The 19,168-nt window shown below is 30.4% G+C and overlaps 2 protein-coding genes across 2 annotated transcripts; one reads left to right on the top strand and one right to left on the bottom strand.

The window, feature by feature from the left end:
- Positions 1-985: 985 nt before the first annotated feature.
- On the top strand, positions 986-5,676 carry LOC129320811 (3-ketoacyl-CoA synthase 11-like). The gene is made up of 2 exons (XM_054966437.1): positions 986-1,943; positions 4,661-5,676. The coding sequence occupies exons 1-2, from the start codon at positions 1,140-1,142 to the stop codon at positions 5,450-5,452; spliced, it is 1,596 nt and encodes a 531-aa protein (XP_054822412.1). The 5' UTR covers positions 986-1,139; the 3' UTR covers positions 5,453-5,676.
- A 6,518-nt stretch (positions 5,677-12,194) lies between these two features.
- Positions 12,195-18,775, bottom strand: LOC129319239 (armadillo repeat-containing protein LFR). The gene is made up of 8 exons (XM_054964240.1): positions 18,518-18,775; positions 15,716-15,885; positions 15,375-15,508; positions 14,992-15,248; positions 13,816-13,921; positions 13,601-13,739; positions 13,387-13,514; positions 12,195-12,668 (listed from the first exon to the last, which is right to left on the bottom strand). The coding sequence occupies exons 1-8, from the start codon at positions 18,702-18,704 to the stop codon at positions 12,413-12,415; spliced, it is 1,377 nt and encodes a 458-aa protein (XP_054820215.1). The 5' UTR covers positions 18,705-18,775; the 3' UTR covers positions 12,195-12,412.
- Between the last annotated feature and the right edge of the window lie 393 nt (positions 18,776-19,168).

Raw genomic sequence — 19,168 nt, forward strand, 5'->3', positions numbered from 1 at the left:
TGAGACAATTGTCTTAGGTTAGGATTGATATTTATATTATTATATATTTAATTTATTTGTTTTTTTCTATTGAAATACTTCAATCATTTTTAGTGTAACATTTTTTTTTGGGCCACACCTTTTATCTATATAAAAAATAAATAGTGAGATCCGTGATATATTAATTTGCATTACTTTCACCTTGCTCTCCAACTCTCTCTCATGTTTCACTTTTCGTTTTCTCATTTTCTTATTCTATAACATAAAACATTGTCAATTATCAAAGTTGTGTGTAGTTTTAGATCATCAAGGCGACAATTTTAAACCTTATTAAAATTTTATTTATAATTTATATAATTATTATTGATTTTTCACATTATTAACCATTGAAAATCATCAATATTAATTATATCTTTTTCTAAATGTATTGCCACCTCATGTCAATGTTAATATTCATATTCATATTCCATCCTCACATATAAAATGCAGTAAGAGCACTTTGTCACTAATTTTCATCTCTCTATCTAATTAATTTAAAATTTAATTAGAATTACTCTAATAAAAAATTTAATACATGATGTTAAAAATGATGAGTGATTTTTTTTTTTTAAAGGGGCAAGTACATTAGCAATAATTTTACCTAAGGCTTCAAAATTTCTTGTAAGACATTCTTTTTTAAGTTTGGATGTTCAAAAATTAAAAAAACACCCTATATTATGAACAGAAGGAAATTCTTTTAAAATAATTGACACACACATGAAAAATTATTTAATTTTTAAGTTATTAAAATAATTTAACTTAATTTCTTTAATTTTAATTTTAAAAATAAAATCAATGTGAAAGATACAGGCATGAGAGAGGCATAGATGCTGTTGATTAATGGCGATTCACTTGCTTTATTGCTTTTGTGACAACACGGTACACACGCACAGACGTCGTCGCGGCAATTAAAAGTTCGTTGGGGTGGTTGCATCCACTTCTCTCTTCCCTTTAAATCCCCCTCCTCTTCTGATCTTTCCCACCATCTTCTTCATTCTCTCTCTCTCGTTCTTCTCTTTCACAGTCTTCATCAGATTCAGATATTCACAACCTTCTCTCAATTTAATCCACAAATTCCTCGGTTATTATTAAGTGCCTTTAATCATCACCAGTACTCACACATGGCGGATCCTCAGCCCAATCATCGTCCTCAGCAGGATTCTCCTTCTTCGGCGTCCATTTCTGTCGAGCAAGGTCCGGCTAGAACCACCGCCTCCACGCTCCCAAACTTCCTCCTCTCTGTCCGCCTCAAGTACGTCAAGCTCGGCTACCACATCCTCATCTCCAACGCCATGTACCTCATCCTCGTCCCAGTCCTCGCCGCCGCCTCCGCTCACCTCTCTACCATCTCCTTCCATGACCTCCTCCAGCTCTGGGAGAATCTTAAGTACAATCTCGTCTCCGTTACGCTTTGCTCCAGCCTCATCGTCTTCCTCGTCACTCTCTACTTTATGAGCCGCCCGCGGGCCGTGTACCTCGTCGATTTCAGCTGTTACAAGCCGGAGCCGGAGAGGATTTGCACCAGGGAGATCTTCATGGAGAGATCTGGCCTCACCGGGTCGTTTACGGAGGAGAATTTGGGATTTCAGAAGAAAATTCTGGAGAGGTCCGGGTTAGGGCAGAAGACGTATTTGCCACCGGCGGTTATGAGTGTTCCGCCGAATCCGTGTATGGCGGAGGCGAGGAAGGAGGCGGAGGAGGTCATGTTTGGGGCTATTGATGGGCTTCTGAAGAAGACGGGAGTGAAGGCGAAGGATATTGGGATTTTGGTGGTGAATTGTAGCTTGTTTAACCCTACACCTTCGTTGTCCGCCATGATTGTGAACCATTACAAGCTCAGAAGCAATGTTCTGAGCTTCAATCTCGGTGGTATGGGTTGCAGTGCCGGCCTCATCTCCATCGACCTCGCCAAACAGCTCTTGCAGGTAAATTAATTTATTTTCAATCTCCTTCAATCGTTTTTTAATCTAAAATTTCTGAAAACATTGACTCAATAGTACCCTAATTCAACTCATTGTCCTTCAATCTTAAATTTTGAATGATATTTTATTTATAAATTACTTTTACTAATATGACCAATACTAATAAAAATTTTAAAATTCATTCACTTTATCTTAAAATTTAATAAATTATTAACTTTATTCTTATTAAAAATATATATATTAATAATATATTTTTTTAATATTTAATGAAGGGTAAAATAAAAAATTTATAATAAAAATTTATAAAATAATTTATAAATATGATAAAAAAATTATTCTCTCTATTTTATAAATAAAATCAACGTGAGTACTAAGCTCGCAAGTTAATCCATAGCAATTGAGTCATGGTGATAGATGTTAGGCCTTGTGCTTTCTGCTGACTTCTTGAGTTAATTAGACCAATAATTAGATTTTTCTTCAGTCTAAATATATCTTAATTTTTCCTATAAATATGCAAAAAGTTAAAACATGGTTAATGAATTTGACTTGAAATAAATTGTGTGTTACGTTACGATGTGATATTTATATTAATAATATTCTCAATATCAAAGCATCAATATAATATTTAAATTTAGAAAACAAGAATACTATGATGTATTTTTCATACTCTGTATAGGAAAAAAAAACATACAGATTTTGAAGTGATTTAATGTTTCATAATATAAGTTTCTCATTTTATAAGATATTTTTTTGGATTGATTTAATATTTCATAATATAAAATGTTTTTATAAAAATAATGATTCATTAATAACATTTATCCTAAAATTACTTTTCAATATTTTATTTTTTAAATATTTTTTTTCTACATGAAGGATATCTTTAAAAGTTATATGTATGTATATATATATATTACAAAATTAAGAAAAAAATTACATTTAGTAAAATTCATTGGCATTATCAATTGAAAAAAAAACTTACATATTTAATATGTTTTTCTTTTATCAAATTAAAATAAGTGAATCTTAACGTGTTGATAATATTAATAATAAAAATTTATTATAAATTATATTATATATAAAATATTTATTGAATATAACTACATTAATATCTAAGTTTTGTCCTTTACGATCTTATCCAAAAACACGTTTTATAAAATGGGGTGGAGGTAATAATTAGTATGGGTATTTCGTATGTCATCTATTCTAACATTTAAGAAATGACTCACGCTCTTTGTAAAGGATGAATGAGATTTGATTGAGTTTTTGTTATTATAATTATAATTATAATATTATATATATATATATATATATAAAGTGTATTTTCAAAATAATAAAGAAAGAGTAAGATGTAATATCAAAAGGTTGTAAATAATTTATTATTTAATTGCACTAAAAGCAAGTGATGATGTCAAAGTATGGGGCCCATAGGATCTGTGTAAATGACAGTTGGCCACATGTTGTGATTGTGGGCCCATTGGAAATGTGCACATGTCAGTCCAGCTGGCCCATATTCAAAGGCCAGGTTGCTGGCAGTTTGGTTAGGTTAGCCACCCCTATTCAATCAATACCCTTTTCCCAAACCTTCAAGTTTCCCTCTACACTATTTGTTATTATCTAAGAACTATTTATTCTTATTAACTATTCTTACACAAAATATCAACGTATCTCTATTTTTTTTTCTATTTTTGTTTATTGTTCTGTGTCCTGGACCTATATAATGTGGACCCTTTTACGTCCTGTGCCTTTCATTGAGCTGTTTGAATTGATTTTACACCTCATGAACTATCTGGTTATATTGACCTATTGGGTCTGTTCTTTAAAAGCACATTATACTCGTATATGTTTAAAATAATTATTTCAAACAAAACTAATATTATGTTCAGAATGTTTATAGTTAAATTTTTTGTATTTTTTTTTACACAGGCTGAATGCATTTGAAATTGAGTTTAGCCTAAAATATAGTTAGTGACGTAGTGAAAAGAAATTGTTGCATACAGTCAATATTCATAAACATCCTCAATGTTAAATTATAAGTAATTGTTAAAGTATAAATGTCAATGTTATAATATAGAGAGTATATACTATCCAACATATCTTTAATATATACTCTCTCCATTTTAAAATATAAGACATTTTTTGAAGAGTTAATTGTTAAAAAATGTGAGACATTTTTAATCTTTTCAAGTATGATCATTGTCTTTTTTTAAAAATGCCCCTATTAATGAATAACTTTATATTTATTATAGGTGTTTAATATGGATAAATATGAAAAGATAAGGTTAGTTTGAAAAAAGATAACTAATTTATTGAGGGATGAGATTTGATTAAAAATGTCTTATATTTTTGAACGGAGAGAGTACTCTATGCTCCTTCCAATTCTATTTTTTTTTCCAACTTTATCCCTGCGTCCTTTTAATTTGTAGACAATATTTTATTATGATTATTAATTTTAATGAAGAGGAAAAAATGAAAAGTCACATTTCAAATTTAAGCATAAAATTAGTTAATTTTATTTTATAATTAGGATACGGGAAGTAAAGTTACTTTAAAACTATCTATATTCATAAGATATTTGTATTAAATATAACAATTCATTTTTTGTGTCTTCACTCTCAAATAGCTAGGTACTTTTTAGATCATAAGATATTAATTAATTAAATTAAAGTTGCAAAATTGTTTAAAAAAAAAAACTAATCTTTGAGCTTTGATCAATGATACAGGTTCATCCCAACTCGTACGCCCTTGTTGTGAGCATGGAGAACATCACTCTCAACTGGTACTTCGGCAACAACCGTTCCATGCTCGTCTCTAACTGTCTCTTCCGTATGGGCGGCGCCGCCATCCTCCTCTCCAACCGTTCCTCCGACCGCCTCCGTGCCAAATACCAGCTCGTCCACACCGTCCGTACACACAAGGGTTCCGACGACAAGTCCTACGGCTGCGTCTTCCAAGAAGAAGACGACACCAAACGCATCGGCGTCGCCCTCTCCAAAGACCTCATGGCCGTCGCCGGCGAAGCCCTCAAGACTAACATAACCACTCTCGGCCCTCTCGTCCTCCCCATGTCCGAACAACTCCTCTTCTTCGCCACACTCGTCGCCAGAAAAGTATTCAAGATGAACAAAATCAAACCCTACATTCCTGACTTCAAGCTCGCTTTCGAGCACTTCTGCATTCACGCCGGAGGTAGGGCTGTTCTTGACGAGTTGGAGAAGAATCTAGAACTTTCCGACTGGCACATGGAACCTTCTAGAATGACTCTTTACAGGTTCGGGAACACATCTAGCAGCTCTCTGTGGTATGAACTTGCTTACACAGAAGCTAAAGGAAGGATCAAGAAAGGTGATCGGACATGGCAGATTGCATTTGGGTCAGGATTCAAGTGTAACAGTGCAGTGTGGCGTGCACTGAGGACAGTTGATCCTAAGAAAGAGAAGAACCCATGGATGGATGAGATTCATGAGTTTCCCGTTGAAGTGCCCAAAGTGGCAGCCATTAAAAATGGCTCATGAGTTGATTACAGTAACAATAAATTTCAACTGATAACGATGATGATGATGAGGAGGATCCTAGGTAGTAAGTGATGATAACCGAAGATTTTAGTTGTGTATTGGATGGTTTATTTTGAAGTTCGATTTCTTCAGGGGTTCTGTGTGTGCGTGCGTACACCATTAATTGTTGTTCCAAGTGAAAACATGATTCTTCATAAGAGAATTAAAGATTTGATTTCAATTGATATATGTGTCTTCATGTCGTCCCTAATTATAACGTGTATGCAAATAGTTTAATTATTTTCTTCTGGTCTAAAAAGGGACGATCTGGACAAAAAGCAAATATAGAAAATTTAATAAAGTGCTATGATATTGGAAAGGCAGAAAAAGTGGATTTTCTTTTGCTAGTAAGAGTTCGATCAAAAGTACGTCCTATATAATTCACTCTCTAAATTAATGTTTGTTTTTTGAGTTTATGGTATTTATTATAGATAAAAATCAAAATCAAAATAATTTTTAAATAATTTCAATAACATAATTATTTTTTTTTGAAAACACAATTTTTAGTCCTTATAATTTTATCGCCTTTTGTTTTTAGTTCCTGTAATATTTTTAAAATATTTTTAGTCCTTGTAGGTACTAAAATCACTAAAAAATAGAAACTATAGAGAGCTAAAAAATAAAGATCACCCAATCTTTTTGAAACTATAGGGATTAAAAATACTAAAAAATTATAGGAACTAAAAATAAAATTTGATAAAATTATATGAATTAAAGATTATGTTTTTTCACTTTTTTTTATTATCATGAGTTAATTACAAGTTAATTATAATAGGAATGGGTATAAATTATTTTTTAATCAAATTTTGAATATCTATAAACGTTTGTTATTTCGTTGAAAGCACCTAAAATTATAATTTTTTTAATTTTTCTCCTAATAATACTACAATTAATATCATAATGGTGGGTCAAGCATTTAATTAATATTGTCTCCCATTTACAAAACAATAAGGGAAAATTGTCAAATTACTAAAAAAAATCATAATACCCTTTATATTTAGTGACAAAATATATAATTTAGAGTCCCTATATTATAAGTCACCTTTTAAAAAGATTATTTGTTCCTTGATATAAGGCAATTGATGTGATATTAATTATATTTTTTTAATATTATCTTATTTAAATCCATTAACTATGAGAGAGAATGTAATGTAAAGTTAAAAAAATTTTATTTAAATAGAGATAAAATTAAAAGTTTATTCTATTTTTAAACAAATTTTATGTTTTAATCACCTCTTCTTAATTCTAACAAAGTAGTTAAATATGCTCTATAACAAGGATCCAAGGGAATAAACTTTTAGAACACACTATATATGTGAAGACAGAATAAGTAGTTTTCAAGTTGCGTGCTTATTTAGATGGCGACCAAATGTGTACTGAAAGAGAAGTAATAGTGTGTCAAAATTGGTGGATTAATCCGGTCAATTAAGCATTAAATCATAGGAAGCAGAAATTGTATATTATTCCTTTCGTCCCAAATTATAAGATATTTTTAGACAAAATAATACACAGTAATAAAACTTATTAAATATATTTTATAATCTTACTTTTTTAAAATAAAAATATAAACTTTTAAAAATATTCCTCATTCATTCTCTATTTATAAAGAATTTAAACAGAGAGAATATATGATAATAATAATAATATTAAAAAATATCACTAATAAAATTTTATTTTTTATCAAAATATATTATATATATCTTGAAATGTTAAATCTTTCTCAAAAATATTTTATAATTAATTTGGGATGGGGGGGAGTAGTATTTGTCTTGGAGATCTGCATTTAATTCACATCGTGGGTCAAAGTTGGTAGATTAATAAATTATTAGCGGCCAGAATAGGCTAAAAATTTTGAATGACATGCACTAATTAATGTTCCTTGATAACTTCATCAACCCAAAATCAGTAGTCAGTACATTAGGCTTAGGCATGTCATAATTTTCTCAATTATGGGTGGGATGATTAAAGAGGACCCCTGAAATTTTCCTACTTATAACATTTATTATGGCATGCTGAACTGGTAATTAAACTTAGGTGGTTGATTAAATAGATTTATGTGACTAGGCAACCATATTGATTTGATTTGACTAAAATAAAACCTTATTCCCTTTTGAGGATAGGTTCAAAATCAGCATATTCTTTAATGGTTTGTGATATCTTATTTACTTATATGATAGTTTGATAGATTATCGCTTATTAATTTATTTCTTTCGTAGTCAATAATCATGCGGTATTTAATATTCTTTCGAGCAAAAAATATAAGATATTTTTTGAGCAAAAAATATAAGATATTTTTTAAAGTATTATATATTAAATAATGTAAGATATTTTTAATATTTTAAGGTGTTATTAATGTGTTTTTTTTTCAAAAATATCCTCAATAAATTAATCATTTTATATTTTGTTAAATGAAATACTCTATTAAATAAAGATAAATGTAGAAAGATTGTATTAATTTAAAGGCACTTAATTAATTTATTAGGAATAATTTTTAATTTAAAATATTTTATATTTTTTAACGAAGTAAGTACTACGTGACAAATGTCTCATTTTATAAGACATTTTCAAAGTTTTTTTTATTGGTGATTTGTGATCTCAAAATATAATATTTTTTTGAAAAAAAATAAGGTTTAATTAATAATAAGTATTTCAATATCACTTATCATAATTTCACTCCTTAAATAAGTTTTTTCCCTCTCTTACTAATAAAAGATATTTTAATTTTTAAAGTTTCTAGAAAAAAATTAAAATTATAAATTGTATTTAATAAACTTTATTGATATATCTAATTTTATCAAAAAAAAATATTTTATAAATGAAAACGCAGTGACTACAATTTTATCAAGACGTTTTGTTGTCTTTTGGGTTAAGCCCTGAAAGAATGTTCTTCCTGTAACACATGACATTGAGCAAATGATTAAAGACTTTTAAAAGGATATAGCTCAAAAGCTGTACGTATAATTACATGTTTGATTGTGTTTCTATTTTAAGAATGACGAAAAAAAAGTATGAGAACTACAACCAAAACATTGTTAAAAGTATAGGGGTAAATTACTATATTTTCACTTTTTTAAAAAATAAGATAAATATCTTTATAACAATAAGTCAAATTACCTTTTTTAATATATTTCATCCTTTTATTAAAAAAATAAACTTAGGATTAGTTCCATAAGATTATTTTTCACAGAATGCTCATTAGTTTTTCACCATTAGGTAAATGGAACTCAAGCAGAATGAGTCCTGAAAATAATTTTGAAACTCTTGAACTAAATTAATAATAAACTCATTATGAAAATTGAAAGGCTATATTCCTTTTTCCTCCAAATTTGATGATGAATGTCTACAATTTTGTCTTAATCCAATGGATCATACCTTCATTAGATATTGAAGAAGAAATAATGCAGTGAATTGAAGAGCACCAAATCATATTTTTTGAAGAATGTCTCCAAGGGAAAGAGAAGAATTAGATGTTATCAAAAAACACAACAAAAAAAAACATATAAAAATTAGTTATATATTAGTTTCCAAATGAACAACAATTGTTTGTAATAAAGTTTTAACTTGGGAGAATGATATTTAGATCTCAAAACATTGAATTAATAAGATTTGATTCCCTAGAAAAAAAAATTGTTTTTACTAGTAGAGATTTAAATAGTTATAAACAGAAATATTGATTACAATATGAGAATTACATTTGAAATTTGAATGCTTTATCTGTAATTAAAAATCTTAAATGCAATTATTTTAAACTGCCAAATAAAATCCCAAAGCTCGGTTCTTGTATTAAACTCCATGACTGTTAATGTTTAAGCAGATATTCAAAGCCTTTTTTGACAAAATAATTGCCATCTATGTTGCCTTTTCAATATCAACTTATCTTCCATGGTCCATGATATGACTCTTTACAAAATTTAGTGAAATATTTATGATATATTTTCAAAAGTTCCCTAATATGCAACTAACCTTTAGTTTATTAAACCTCCATTTCTTTCTATAAGAAACGAATAAGTAATTCTTAAAAAACTGATTTTCAAGAATAAAAAAATTGTAGTTCAAGTCAAATTGGATTCAATAAATATGTTATAAAGTTAAATTTATTTCCCAAAATATTCTCATTTAATAATTGATAGGTTGATTTAATAAAAAAATTAAAGAGGATAAAAAAGAAAAATGTTAATAAATGGTTCAAACAAAAGATCATTAATCTTATAAATAGGAGCTAACCGTTCAAAATTCTCTCATAAAAAAGGACAAGAGGGAACTACTATCTTTCAATTTATGTTTTTTTAGTAATAAACATTATAAGAGAGATTAATGACTTTGATGAAAATGTCTAATGTTTCAATATATTTTTAAAAATAATAATCACTTCCTCCATTCAAAATTATAAGGCATTTTAACTAATTTTTTTAAAAATCAGGATTATTTAAAACTACAAACTCTATTCATATTTACATTTATTTAATAGGATAAATTAGTTATAAATAAATATGAAAATTTCATTAACTTTAAATATTCAGTAAGGACTTTTTAAAAAAAATCATTAATTACTCTGGAAAACATTAAAATATCTTATATTTTTTAAGATGGAAAGAGTAGAAAAATTATTTTATCCCATAATGAAAAATCTATAAATAAGTCATTTTTTACTACTTCAAAAAAATCAAGGAAAGTTAATTATCTTATTAAATTGATCTTAAAACTGAACGAGTTTCGTTTTTTTATCCCTAATTAATATTATAAATTTAAAAATCAAATATTCTTGCTATTGTTTTAAATGGAGAACATCTTTGGGGAAAAACGTTAAATACCCCAAAAATCTTTGTAAAATGACTTATATTTTAGGTCACAACTTCCTGCTAGAAAGTGGCAAAAATTTAGGTCAGGAGCAAGTCCTATTTTATAGGTCATGTTATCAAAATTTTATCACAAATTTTTTTCTTTTACACCCAATTAAATATTGACAAGAGAAAGTATATTATTAAAATATACATCAAAAACTAGATATAAAGTTAAAAAAAATTTGTTCTATCAAAAAAATTTTCTTTTTTTATCCTATTTATAAGTCATTTACAACATGATTCAATGGAATAAAAAAAATTTTAAAACACATTCACTCTGATTAAAAATTTAATAAATTTTTAACTTTACATCTATTAAATATTCATCTTTTAATAACATAATTTTTCTTACTAACATTTAATAAAGAATAAAAAATAAAATTATAGCAAAACATTAATAACGTAATATATAAATAGAACAAAAAAATATCTTATAAATAAGATTAGAAAGAGTAATTAATTTTTAAAAAAGGGGTTAACAAATTTAAAGTTCAAAAATTGACCGGAGGTAACATTTAAAAAAAAAACAATTATTAGCTAAAAATAATAATAATAATAATAATAATAATAATAATAGTTAAGGAAGTGGCATTTCGAAGACAGGTAGTGGTTGTTGGATTGCCGTCCAACTACAACCATAAAGGAAACAGCAGTAGACATAAATGCTTGCGCGCTTCAAGAAATGAAGGATTCATTTATTAATATTACGATGTCCTCAGATTCATATCTTGTGAAAGCCAATTAAATATCTCCATCATTCATCAAAACATCCATTGAATGGGACTACGTATGGGCCCAATACATGTTGCCTCGTTTGACTTTGTTTTGTATTTTATAATTACTCCCTCGGTCCCTCCATTCATATTAAGTGTATGTGTGGATAACATCATAATTTAAATTAGGATGGCCCAAACCCAAAAAATATTGTTTGGATTAATGTTAGAAGGCAAATGCTCGTTTGATGTGAAGCCATAAAAAATAGCTTTTGAAACGCAATGTAGGGAGCTCATTTCTTAATGCAAGGGTACATTTTTTTCCTTCATGAGTACATGAAATTAGAGGTGAGTTATATGCTTTATTTTGAAATATTATAATTTATTTTTCAATTAAATTTGATGAGATTGATTCATTGACAATATTATAATTATAATTTTTTTAATTGTATGTAGAAATTTTGAATTAAGATAATTTGTAAATTTATTTATCTTTTAGAATTGAATATTTTGTAATTTATAAATTTGTAAACTAACTTTTAAATTCAAATCATCCAAATAAATGTGAGCCTATCCAACTGACTTTTAAAAAAATATCTAAACATAAATTACATTATATTTACATACTTTTCTCTTAATTTCAACAGAATCCTAACTTCAATTAAAAATTTTTTAATTCACGCACACTAAATGTAAAACATTTTTAATCAAATCTTTATCCCTAATGAATTAGTGAACTATATTCAAACTAACACTATCTTTTTATATTTACCTTTATTTAATAGAATATTTTACTTAAAAATAAATATAAAATAATTTATTTATTATGAACATTTTTAAAAAATTATATCTTGAAGTACTAAAAACATTTTACGTTTTTTACTCCTACCCCCTCAAAACATATCTCATATTTCAAACAGAGGGAGTATCTAATAAGTGCGTGAGAGAAAATTAGATAATAGAAGCAAGCTGTCATTTTGTTTCACAGCATGCCTTTGTTATTCTCACCTCTCATCTCATCTCTCACCAATTAAATAATAGAAGCAAGCTCGTCACACCCAATCTTATGTTTCTACTTCAAATCTCAACTCCTATCTTTTCAACCTTTAAAATAATAATATATGAATTTTAAAAGTGAGATTTTAAATATAAAATCAAAAATTAAATTTATAAATCCAAACGCTGCCTAAAAGTCCTTGACATTACAGATTTCTTAATGATAAAATTGTCCTAATAACCATTTTAAAAGAAAAATATTCAGTGTTCACTAATTTTACACACAAGACAGACAAATTTTACATTTAGAATCCAAACATGTTGGAGAAGCCAAAGCCCATATCTCAAATCAAGACTTGCCAGTTTTAAAGTTACATACCCCATATGCCACGAGCTGATGCTATTTTGTTGCTTGGTCTGGACGTTAATTCATATAGTATCCTCGCAAATGTATCAGAAAATCTGCCATCAGTGAAAAGAACCTCAGCAAAGGCATTCTCATAAGCTAGCAACAATGTTCTGTTTTGAGGCTCTGAAACTAGGCTCTCCAATATCATGGCAGCTTTCCTGCAAACTTCTGGAATAGGATGTGGTGCCTTTATCACTTTAAGCAGCCGATCTATGGCCCTGCATTGAGAGATTCTTCATTAGTTTTACAATATTGAATTGAAAATTTCTATTTATGGCAATTTGAAAATTGACAATGCAGGTGTTTGATTTTACGTTGTAAACTACTAGAAACCACGTTCGGGTGGTGTCTAACGTGAAACCAAACACACCCACATCAACATGAGTTTTACGTTTCTGCATGTTGGGCTATAGCATCTGCCCTCGACAAGGCATCGGATATTATATTAATTAGTGTTTAATATAATTTATTTCGGTTAAATTAGTTTTGACCAAAATCAAAAATTGATACTTGATTCTTAACCAAATTCGGAATCACTTAATCCTCCAGATAAAGGATATGCCATATCATAATCATCCTCTCATAATAAACAAGGATTTACCACGACATGATTTCCGAATTTACATCAGCCATCCCCACTATAACAGAGGAAGTTGGCTGAAAGAAAAAGGCACCAGAGTTGAATGCCTCGTCTCTATACACTCTTCCCTTCTCAATCTCTTTTTCTCTGTTTAGAGGTGCGTCTGTTGTGCCTCATAAAAAAGACTCTAGCAATCTATTCTCCACATGGGTACTATTCTCTGTGGGTTTTCGGGTTAATTGTGTACGTCTCTTTCCTAGCTCAATTTAATTTATGCATGTTTGTTATTCATTTATTTCCTTCACTACAGAACCACAGATCAAGGGAAAACAAAAAGGGAAGAAAGAAATCATCACCATCTCTCACTTGCAATCTTCAACCTGCAGTCCATATTGACCTCAGCAAGGTTATAGAGTGCACCTACAGCAGCTGCTTGAGCATCAAATGCTGGTTGGCTGATAAGATCAACTAAACGTTTGTGTATCTGCAGTGGTCAATTAGCGTCCATTATATTTTTGGTTGCATGCAAGATATTAACATGATAGGTGAGGTACACTGAAGAATTTTAACCTGTGGAAAGAAAGGAAGCAAGAAAGGCTCATTATCAGGATTGATGATCAAACGACCAAGTAATTCTGCAGCAGCACAATGCCAAACTTTGACTGTAGATTCCAGCATACCCATGATGGCTTTAACAGCACGTTTCTCTCTGTTAGAAATAATGATTTTATCAATCAGAACTAAGAAAACGTACAAAAACATTAAAAAGTGCTTAAATCACTTACGTTATTTTGATAAATGATGGCTTGGATGAACTAAATATTCGAAGATCTAATAGTGGAGCCAAGTTAACAATTGTCTCTAGCGCATTTGTGACAAGTTCCTCATCCTCTATCAACAACATTGAAATTTTTATAAATAATTCATGATAAAGCACTAAACAGAGGCATTATAAGTGAAGTTTTCACACTAGTCCCATGATAATGCAAGTCACCCTTTCCCCCATTTTTTCATATTTACACATAAAAAAATCACAAAATTTAGGCACCAAATAAGCTGAAAATACCAAAAACTACTTTATCTTGCAGTCCTCAGATTTTTTACCTCAGTGAGAAATTAGAAAGATGAACGGATTACAAGTTTACAGTGCCTCGGATCCTTTGCAATTGCAATTGCAATAACAAATATACCTACCGGCTTAAAAGTAAGAAAACTTCTTCACATATTTATACAGTAATCTATGAGTTATAGCTACAATTTAATGATTGTTGACAATAATATTCGAGTTGTCAGCAATGTATGCCACCCTCAATTGACATGATGAGTTTTCTAAGTCCCGCATTTAACCACCATACAATTTTGAATTTTCTAACAATATGTAAGACCCGTACACAGAGTCCATGGGCACTTAGGTATTTTGGAGAATCATCTTATCCCCCTGTCCAGAAACCTATATATTAAGTCAATTTAGGATTCGTAAACAAATAGCTAAGCAGTTAACAAGCCTTTTTAATAAAAATAGTTATTACAATCACAATTACTACTATTACATTATATATTTCTTTCCAAAGTGCCTATAGTTTATCACGAGAAAGGCCTCTAGTAAACAAGAGAAGCTAACAACAGAGCGCCAAATGCTCACCATGGTTACTAACGTTTGATTGTGACACAATCAGCAATTTCAGTCAAACTGAAGTGATATCATATTTTAATCAGCCACAGAAGTGCAAATTCAATGCAACCATACTGTCTCTGAATTTGATTAACTTTCCAAAGATATCATAATCTATTACATCAGTATTCATCTGACCAAGTCCAAATTAGTATATCTGAAATTTTTAAATATTGCACATCAACAACAAAAATAAGCAGCTTAAACAATGAAGAAATTAGTTGAAGCATAATAGTATTATTGAAAAATTAAAACAAGCAGCTAAGCTTCAATCAGAAACAATCCTCACCTACAATGTAACCTTCTATGCATTGGAAGACTGATTCCAAACAATGCCGATGTTGGGCCATGATAACTTCATTGTCTGGCATAAAAGAGAAGTTCCTGATGATATTTGAAGCAGCAACAGCACACTGTTGTCTTTCTGATCTCCCTTCATCATCTAAATTAAACAGAGAGTCTTCATCAAACCACAGCTCTGAAAGACGAGATTTTGTCATGCCATTCTGCTGTCTTGATTCTGTACCAGTAGGACCAGATGATTGGCTGCATTAAGAGCACCATCCTGTATTCAGATTCATTTTCTTTTCTTCTACCCCACAAAGAGCATATTATAAAATGAAAAACAGGGAATTCAAACTCAATGAGACATAATAGTACAAAAGTGATTACCCTAATGTACCATTTGAACCCAATGCCTCATACTCATTCCCAAATCCAGTTACAATGGAATTCACACCTAATGATCTGACTCTTCGTGTCTTAATTAGTTCCTTTGGGAGTGCAATGTCACGCCAATCATCTATCTGTTTCAATACATGATAAGAAAATGAACCAGCATTTGTCATAGAATAAAAATAAAAGTATGACAACCATGATAATAAATATAGGAAGTTCAATAAGTCTTCCTTTTTGTCAGAAAAATCAAAAATGTCTTCAGACAGTTTTAAGTAACAAAATCAATACAAGCACTAGAATTTTTTTTAAAGGGTGGGGGGATAGGTAGCACATACAACTTGGAGAAGTGCATCAAGCAAACCAGGAATTTTAGCAAGGGGAGTTGCATCTTTGCGCATATCATCCTTCTCTTTGAAAGATAGCAGTGTAAGAGTATTCAATGCCCAGGTCAGCTCACTCTTCAGACCACTTTGAAGAGCCAGGACAATTCTTTTATTGTTTTGGTCTAAAAAGGAGAAATAAAATGGAGAGAAACAACATAAGTTAATGTAATGCAAAAACCTTTGAGAAATAACTAAGCACCTACAAAAGTGAAATTATAGTCATCCTGCACCAAGTGCTGTAATAAAACAATATTTTTTATTAGGAAAACACAATTATTAGTCCCTATAGTTTCATCAAGTTTTGCTTTTAGTCCCTGTAATTTTTTCAGGGTTTTCCATCCCTAAAGTTTTAGCAAAATTAGATAACATTTGTTCCTCAGGTCCCTAACAATGAATTACAGGGCATATGAGAATTGGAACTGCTAAAAGCAAAACCCTATAAAACTATAGAAACCAATGATTGCGTTTTCCCTTTTTTATTTCTATGATGAATAAGTGAAAAATATCCCTTCCTAAATATTTTATGGTTTTTCCACAGCCATCTTCTTCCAAAGGAAAAAGTAGTCCTCTTCTTTTTAGTGGCTCATCAAGGAGTTGATCAACTACTTGCTTGTTAAAATAGGATAACTAAATTGACCTCCTTATCTTTATCTATAGTTTTCATCAAAACAAAGAGATTTTTTTGGGTCAAATTCTTGCCCATTCATATCAGTCATCCCTCTTATCAATAAAGTCCAGACCAATTAAATTAATGACATAGATATCAAAACAATTGATGTTAATTGTCAATCAATTTCACAAAGTCAACAGTTCAAGGAAAATAACAATCATGTTTGCATTTTGACCAAATAAAAGAACAAAAATATATGAAAATATAAAATGTCAAAAAAAAAAAAAAAAACTCCTCCACTTTGTACAGAGTGCAGATACAACTTATAAGTCATGCAGTGCTAGAAGGGAGGAAAAAGGAAGAGATAGGATTAGATGCTATATCAATTGCAGAATGAGATTCAGATATGACTGGTTGATCTCTGTTCTATACAATGGAGCTTTGAACATGTAACCATATAGACGCATCATTTACATACTTAACAAAAGCATTAGCAATTACATTTTTTAGAATTCTGCAATCACATACAAGAGAAAACAGGGTTATTGAAACCTTTCATTTCAACAAATATCAACCTCCTGTCTAGTTCCTTGCTCTTTTGGCTGGGACAGTTGTTAATCAATGACATAATACTCTTCCATGGGCCATAACTTTGTTCCGTAGCATAGACGTCCAAGTCAACCCATCCAGTTAAACTAGTAAATCATTAAACTAATATCTTAACCGATTTAAGAAAATATTTTGCTTATAACCAATTTAATCAAGGGTCGACTACAATTTCGGCCAGTAACCCTTGAACCAATATCTTAACTAATTTAATGAACGGTCTAGTTTTCAATACCTTTTTTTGTTCTTTAAAAAGAAACTAACTCAAATTAAAGGATTTCTAATATGTTCCAAAATACATACATGAGAAAATTATACATATACATTCTACTTCTTTTCTCCTCCTGCTACGGAATTCCACGTATAGCAATAGTGACTTCCATAACTGGAAGACAACATAGTTGTAGCAGATGGCATGACAAAATCCACAAGTTCTGTTTTATTGCAAGCACATTTCCCAACCTTTTCTCCAAAAATAAAGAGATAAAAGAACGATTGTAGAATGCCTTAAGATTTTTTAACCCTATTTATTACCCTGAACTTTCTTCACAGCCTATCAGCATTTCAAATAACCTCACATGATGCTGCCAGTTCAGATTCTTTCCAAAAATAATTTATGAGAGCTTATGTGATCAGTTAGATTTAGATCATCTATGATGATGCTTAGGCTTCTAACTGTTTTGACATTGGCATTTCTTGATTTTAAGGATTTAAAGTTGATTTTGAGGGCAACACAGTTAAATTTGGATCATTATTGAGTTACAATGAGTTAGGTTTTAAGTAAGGTTTTTTTTTTTTTTTCAATATATACTATTTCTTTGTTAGTGCATTGTTGAGATTCTCAATTATGTGGAACATATTTGATATTTTGTATGAAATATGCACTGCATATGTAGCGAGTACAACAGCATGCACTATACCAATAAGAGCCATTGTGCTAAAAGCACATTAAATTTGCGCACTATTGACAGGCATAACCTCTTGCATCCAGAGGTTTCAGTCAGTTTATGAACTCAATTACCCAAATATGCTTCATACTTACGTTAACTAGTGGATATATAGTATATTTCACTTGAAATTGAAAGTGCACATCTAATATTAGTCCACAGGCAACTTAAAGAAGCATCAGAGAAGGTTTTTTCTTCTCATCATGATGTGAAACATTGGAGAGCTGTCACACACGTTAATTCGCGAGGTTGGAACGCCCAATTTCTGATAATCAGGATTGCATACTTTGCAATATGGCCATCACTCATAATACGGCCCGATTTTCCATAACGAAACAAAAACTTGTCAAACTCGAGCCCAATTCCTTTAACGAATGCAGAAATTCGAGCCCTTCGTTCTATAAATACAAAAGCAATACGATCTGTAAGTAGTATTGAGATATATAAGCTAAAATAAAAGCATTTTTCCGGCGAGAAACTGCCTCTTAGTTTTCTGTTCATAGATCTTACATTTTGGAACCGTATCGAATAGGGCTGGGACGAGAACAAGCACCCAAACAAGGAAAAAGTTATGCAATTTAGTAAACTCACCAGCGAAGGAGCTATGGACGTGGAGGGATGGACCGAGCATAGTCGACGGAGCAGCCGAATCGGCGGCCGCTGCGGCGGCGGCGGCGGCACTGGTACTGCTGCTACCGAAAGGACGGCCTCGTTTCGCCGGTGGAGCCGACGAGCTGCCGCCGGCTCCACCCGACTTGCTCTGGTCTCTCTTCTGCATCACTCTCTCCCTCTAGTGCAAGCTGACACAGTCCCTCGCTCTCGCGTTCTGCAATGGCGTTTTCTTCGTTTTTTTTTTTTTTCCGGTTACGAATTGCTTCATCGATTTTGAAGTTTGTGGGTTTGGGTTTTTTTTTAAATTGGGTTACTTTTGAATTCCTGGCCCATTGTTATTGACATCCTTGGGGCCCAAATAGTTTTGCGCATGTCATTTTTCTTCTAGTTAGTGAGGAACGAGCGTGTAATATATATATTTTTAGATTTTAGATTTAGATTTTAGATTTTTATAGGGTCTGATTAGTTTCTATTCTCATTTTTTATTTTTAAAAAATGTTTTGTAATGCAATTTTTAAAATTATTTTCAAAACAAAATAAAATAAAAATTTGCTTGGTTACGTTAAAATTAAAAAAATAAACTAATAATGATAGTTATAGGCATTTAATGACAGTGATTAATAATAAAAA

The sequence above is a fragment of the Prosopis cineraria genome, unplaced genomic scaffold (assembly GCF_029017545.1).
Source record: "Prosopis cineraria cultivar Desert tree isolate PC_DT_omini unplaced genomic scaffold, ASM2901754v1 PC9, whole genome shotgun sequence".
NCBI lineage: Eukaryota > Viridiplantae > Streptophyta > Magnoliopsida > Fabales > Fabaceae > Prosopis > Prosopis cineraria.

What these genes read in the sequence shown, in the direction of transcription:
- LOC129319239 (XM_054964240.1), bottom strand. Translation starts at nt 18,704, where the DNA reads ATGCAGAAGAGAGACCAGAGCAAGTCGGGTGGAGCCGGCGGCAGCTCG. An exon ending in CATAGAAGGTTACATTGTAG is followed by an intron (nt 13,922 to 14,991) that starts GTGAGGATTGTT and finishes TGTTGTTGATAG; the next exon opens with AGGATGAGGAACTTGTCACA. An exon ending in TGCTTCCTTTCTTTCCACAG is followed by an intron (nt 13,515 to 13,600) that starts GTTAAAATTCTT and finishes TGACCACTGCAG; the next exon opens with ATACACAAACGTTTAGTTGA.
- LOC129320811 (XM_054966437.1), top strand. Translation starts at nt 1,140, where the DNA reads ATGGCGGATCCTCAGCCCAATCATCGTCCTCAGCAGGATTCTCCTTCT. An exon ending in TCGCCAAACAGCTCTTGCAG is followed by an intron (nt 1,944 to 4,660) that starts GTAAATTAATTT and finishes TCAATGATACAG; the next exon opens with GTTCATCCCAACTCGTACGC.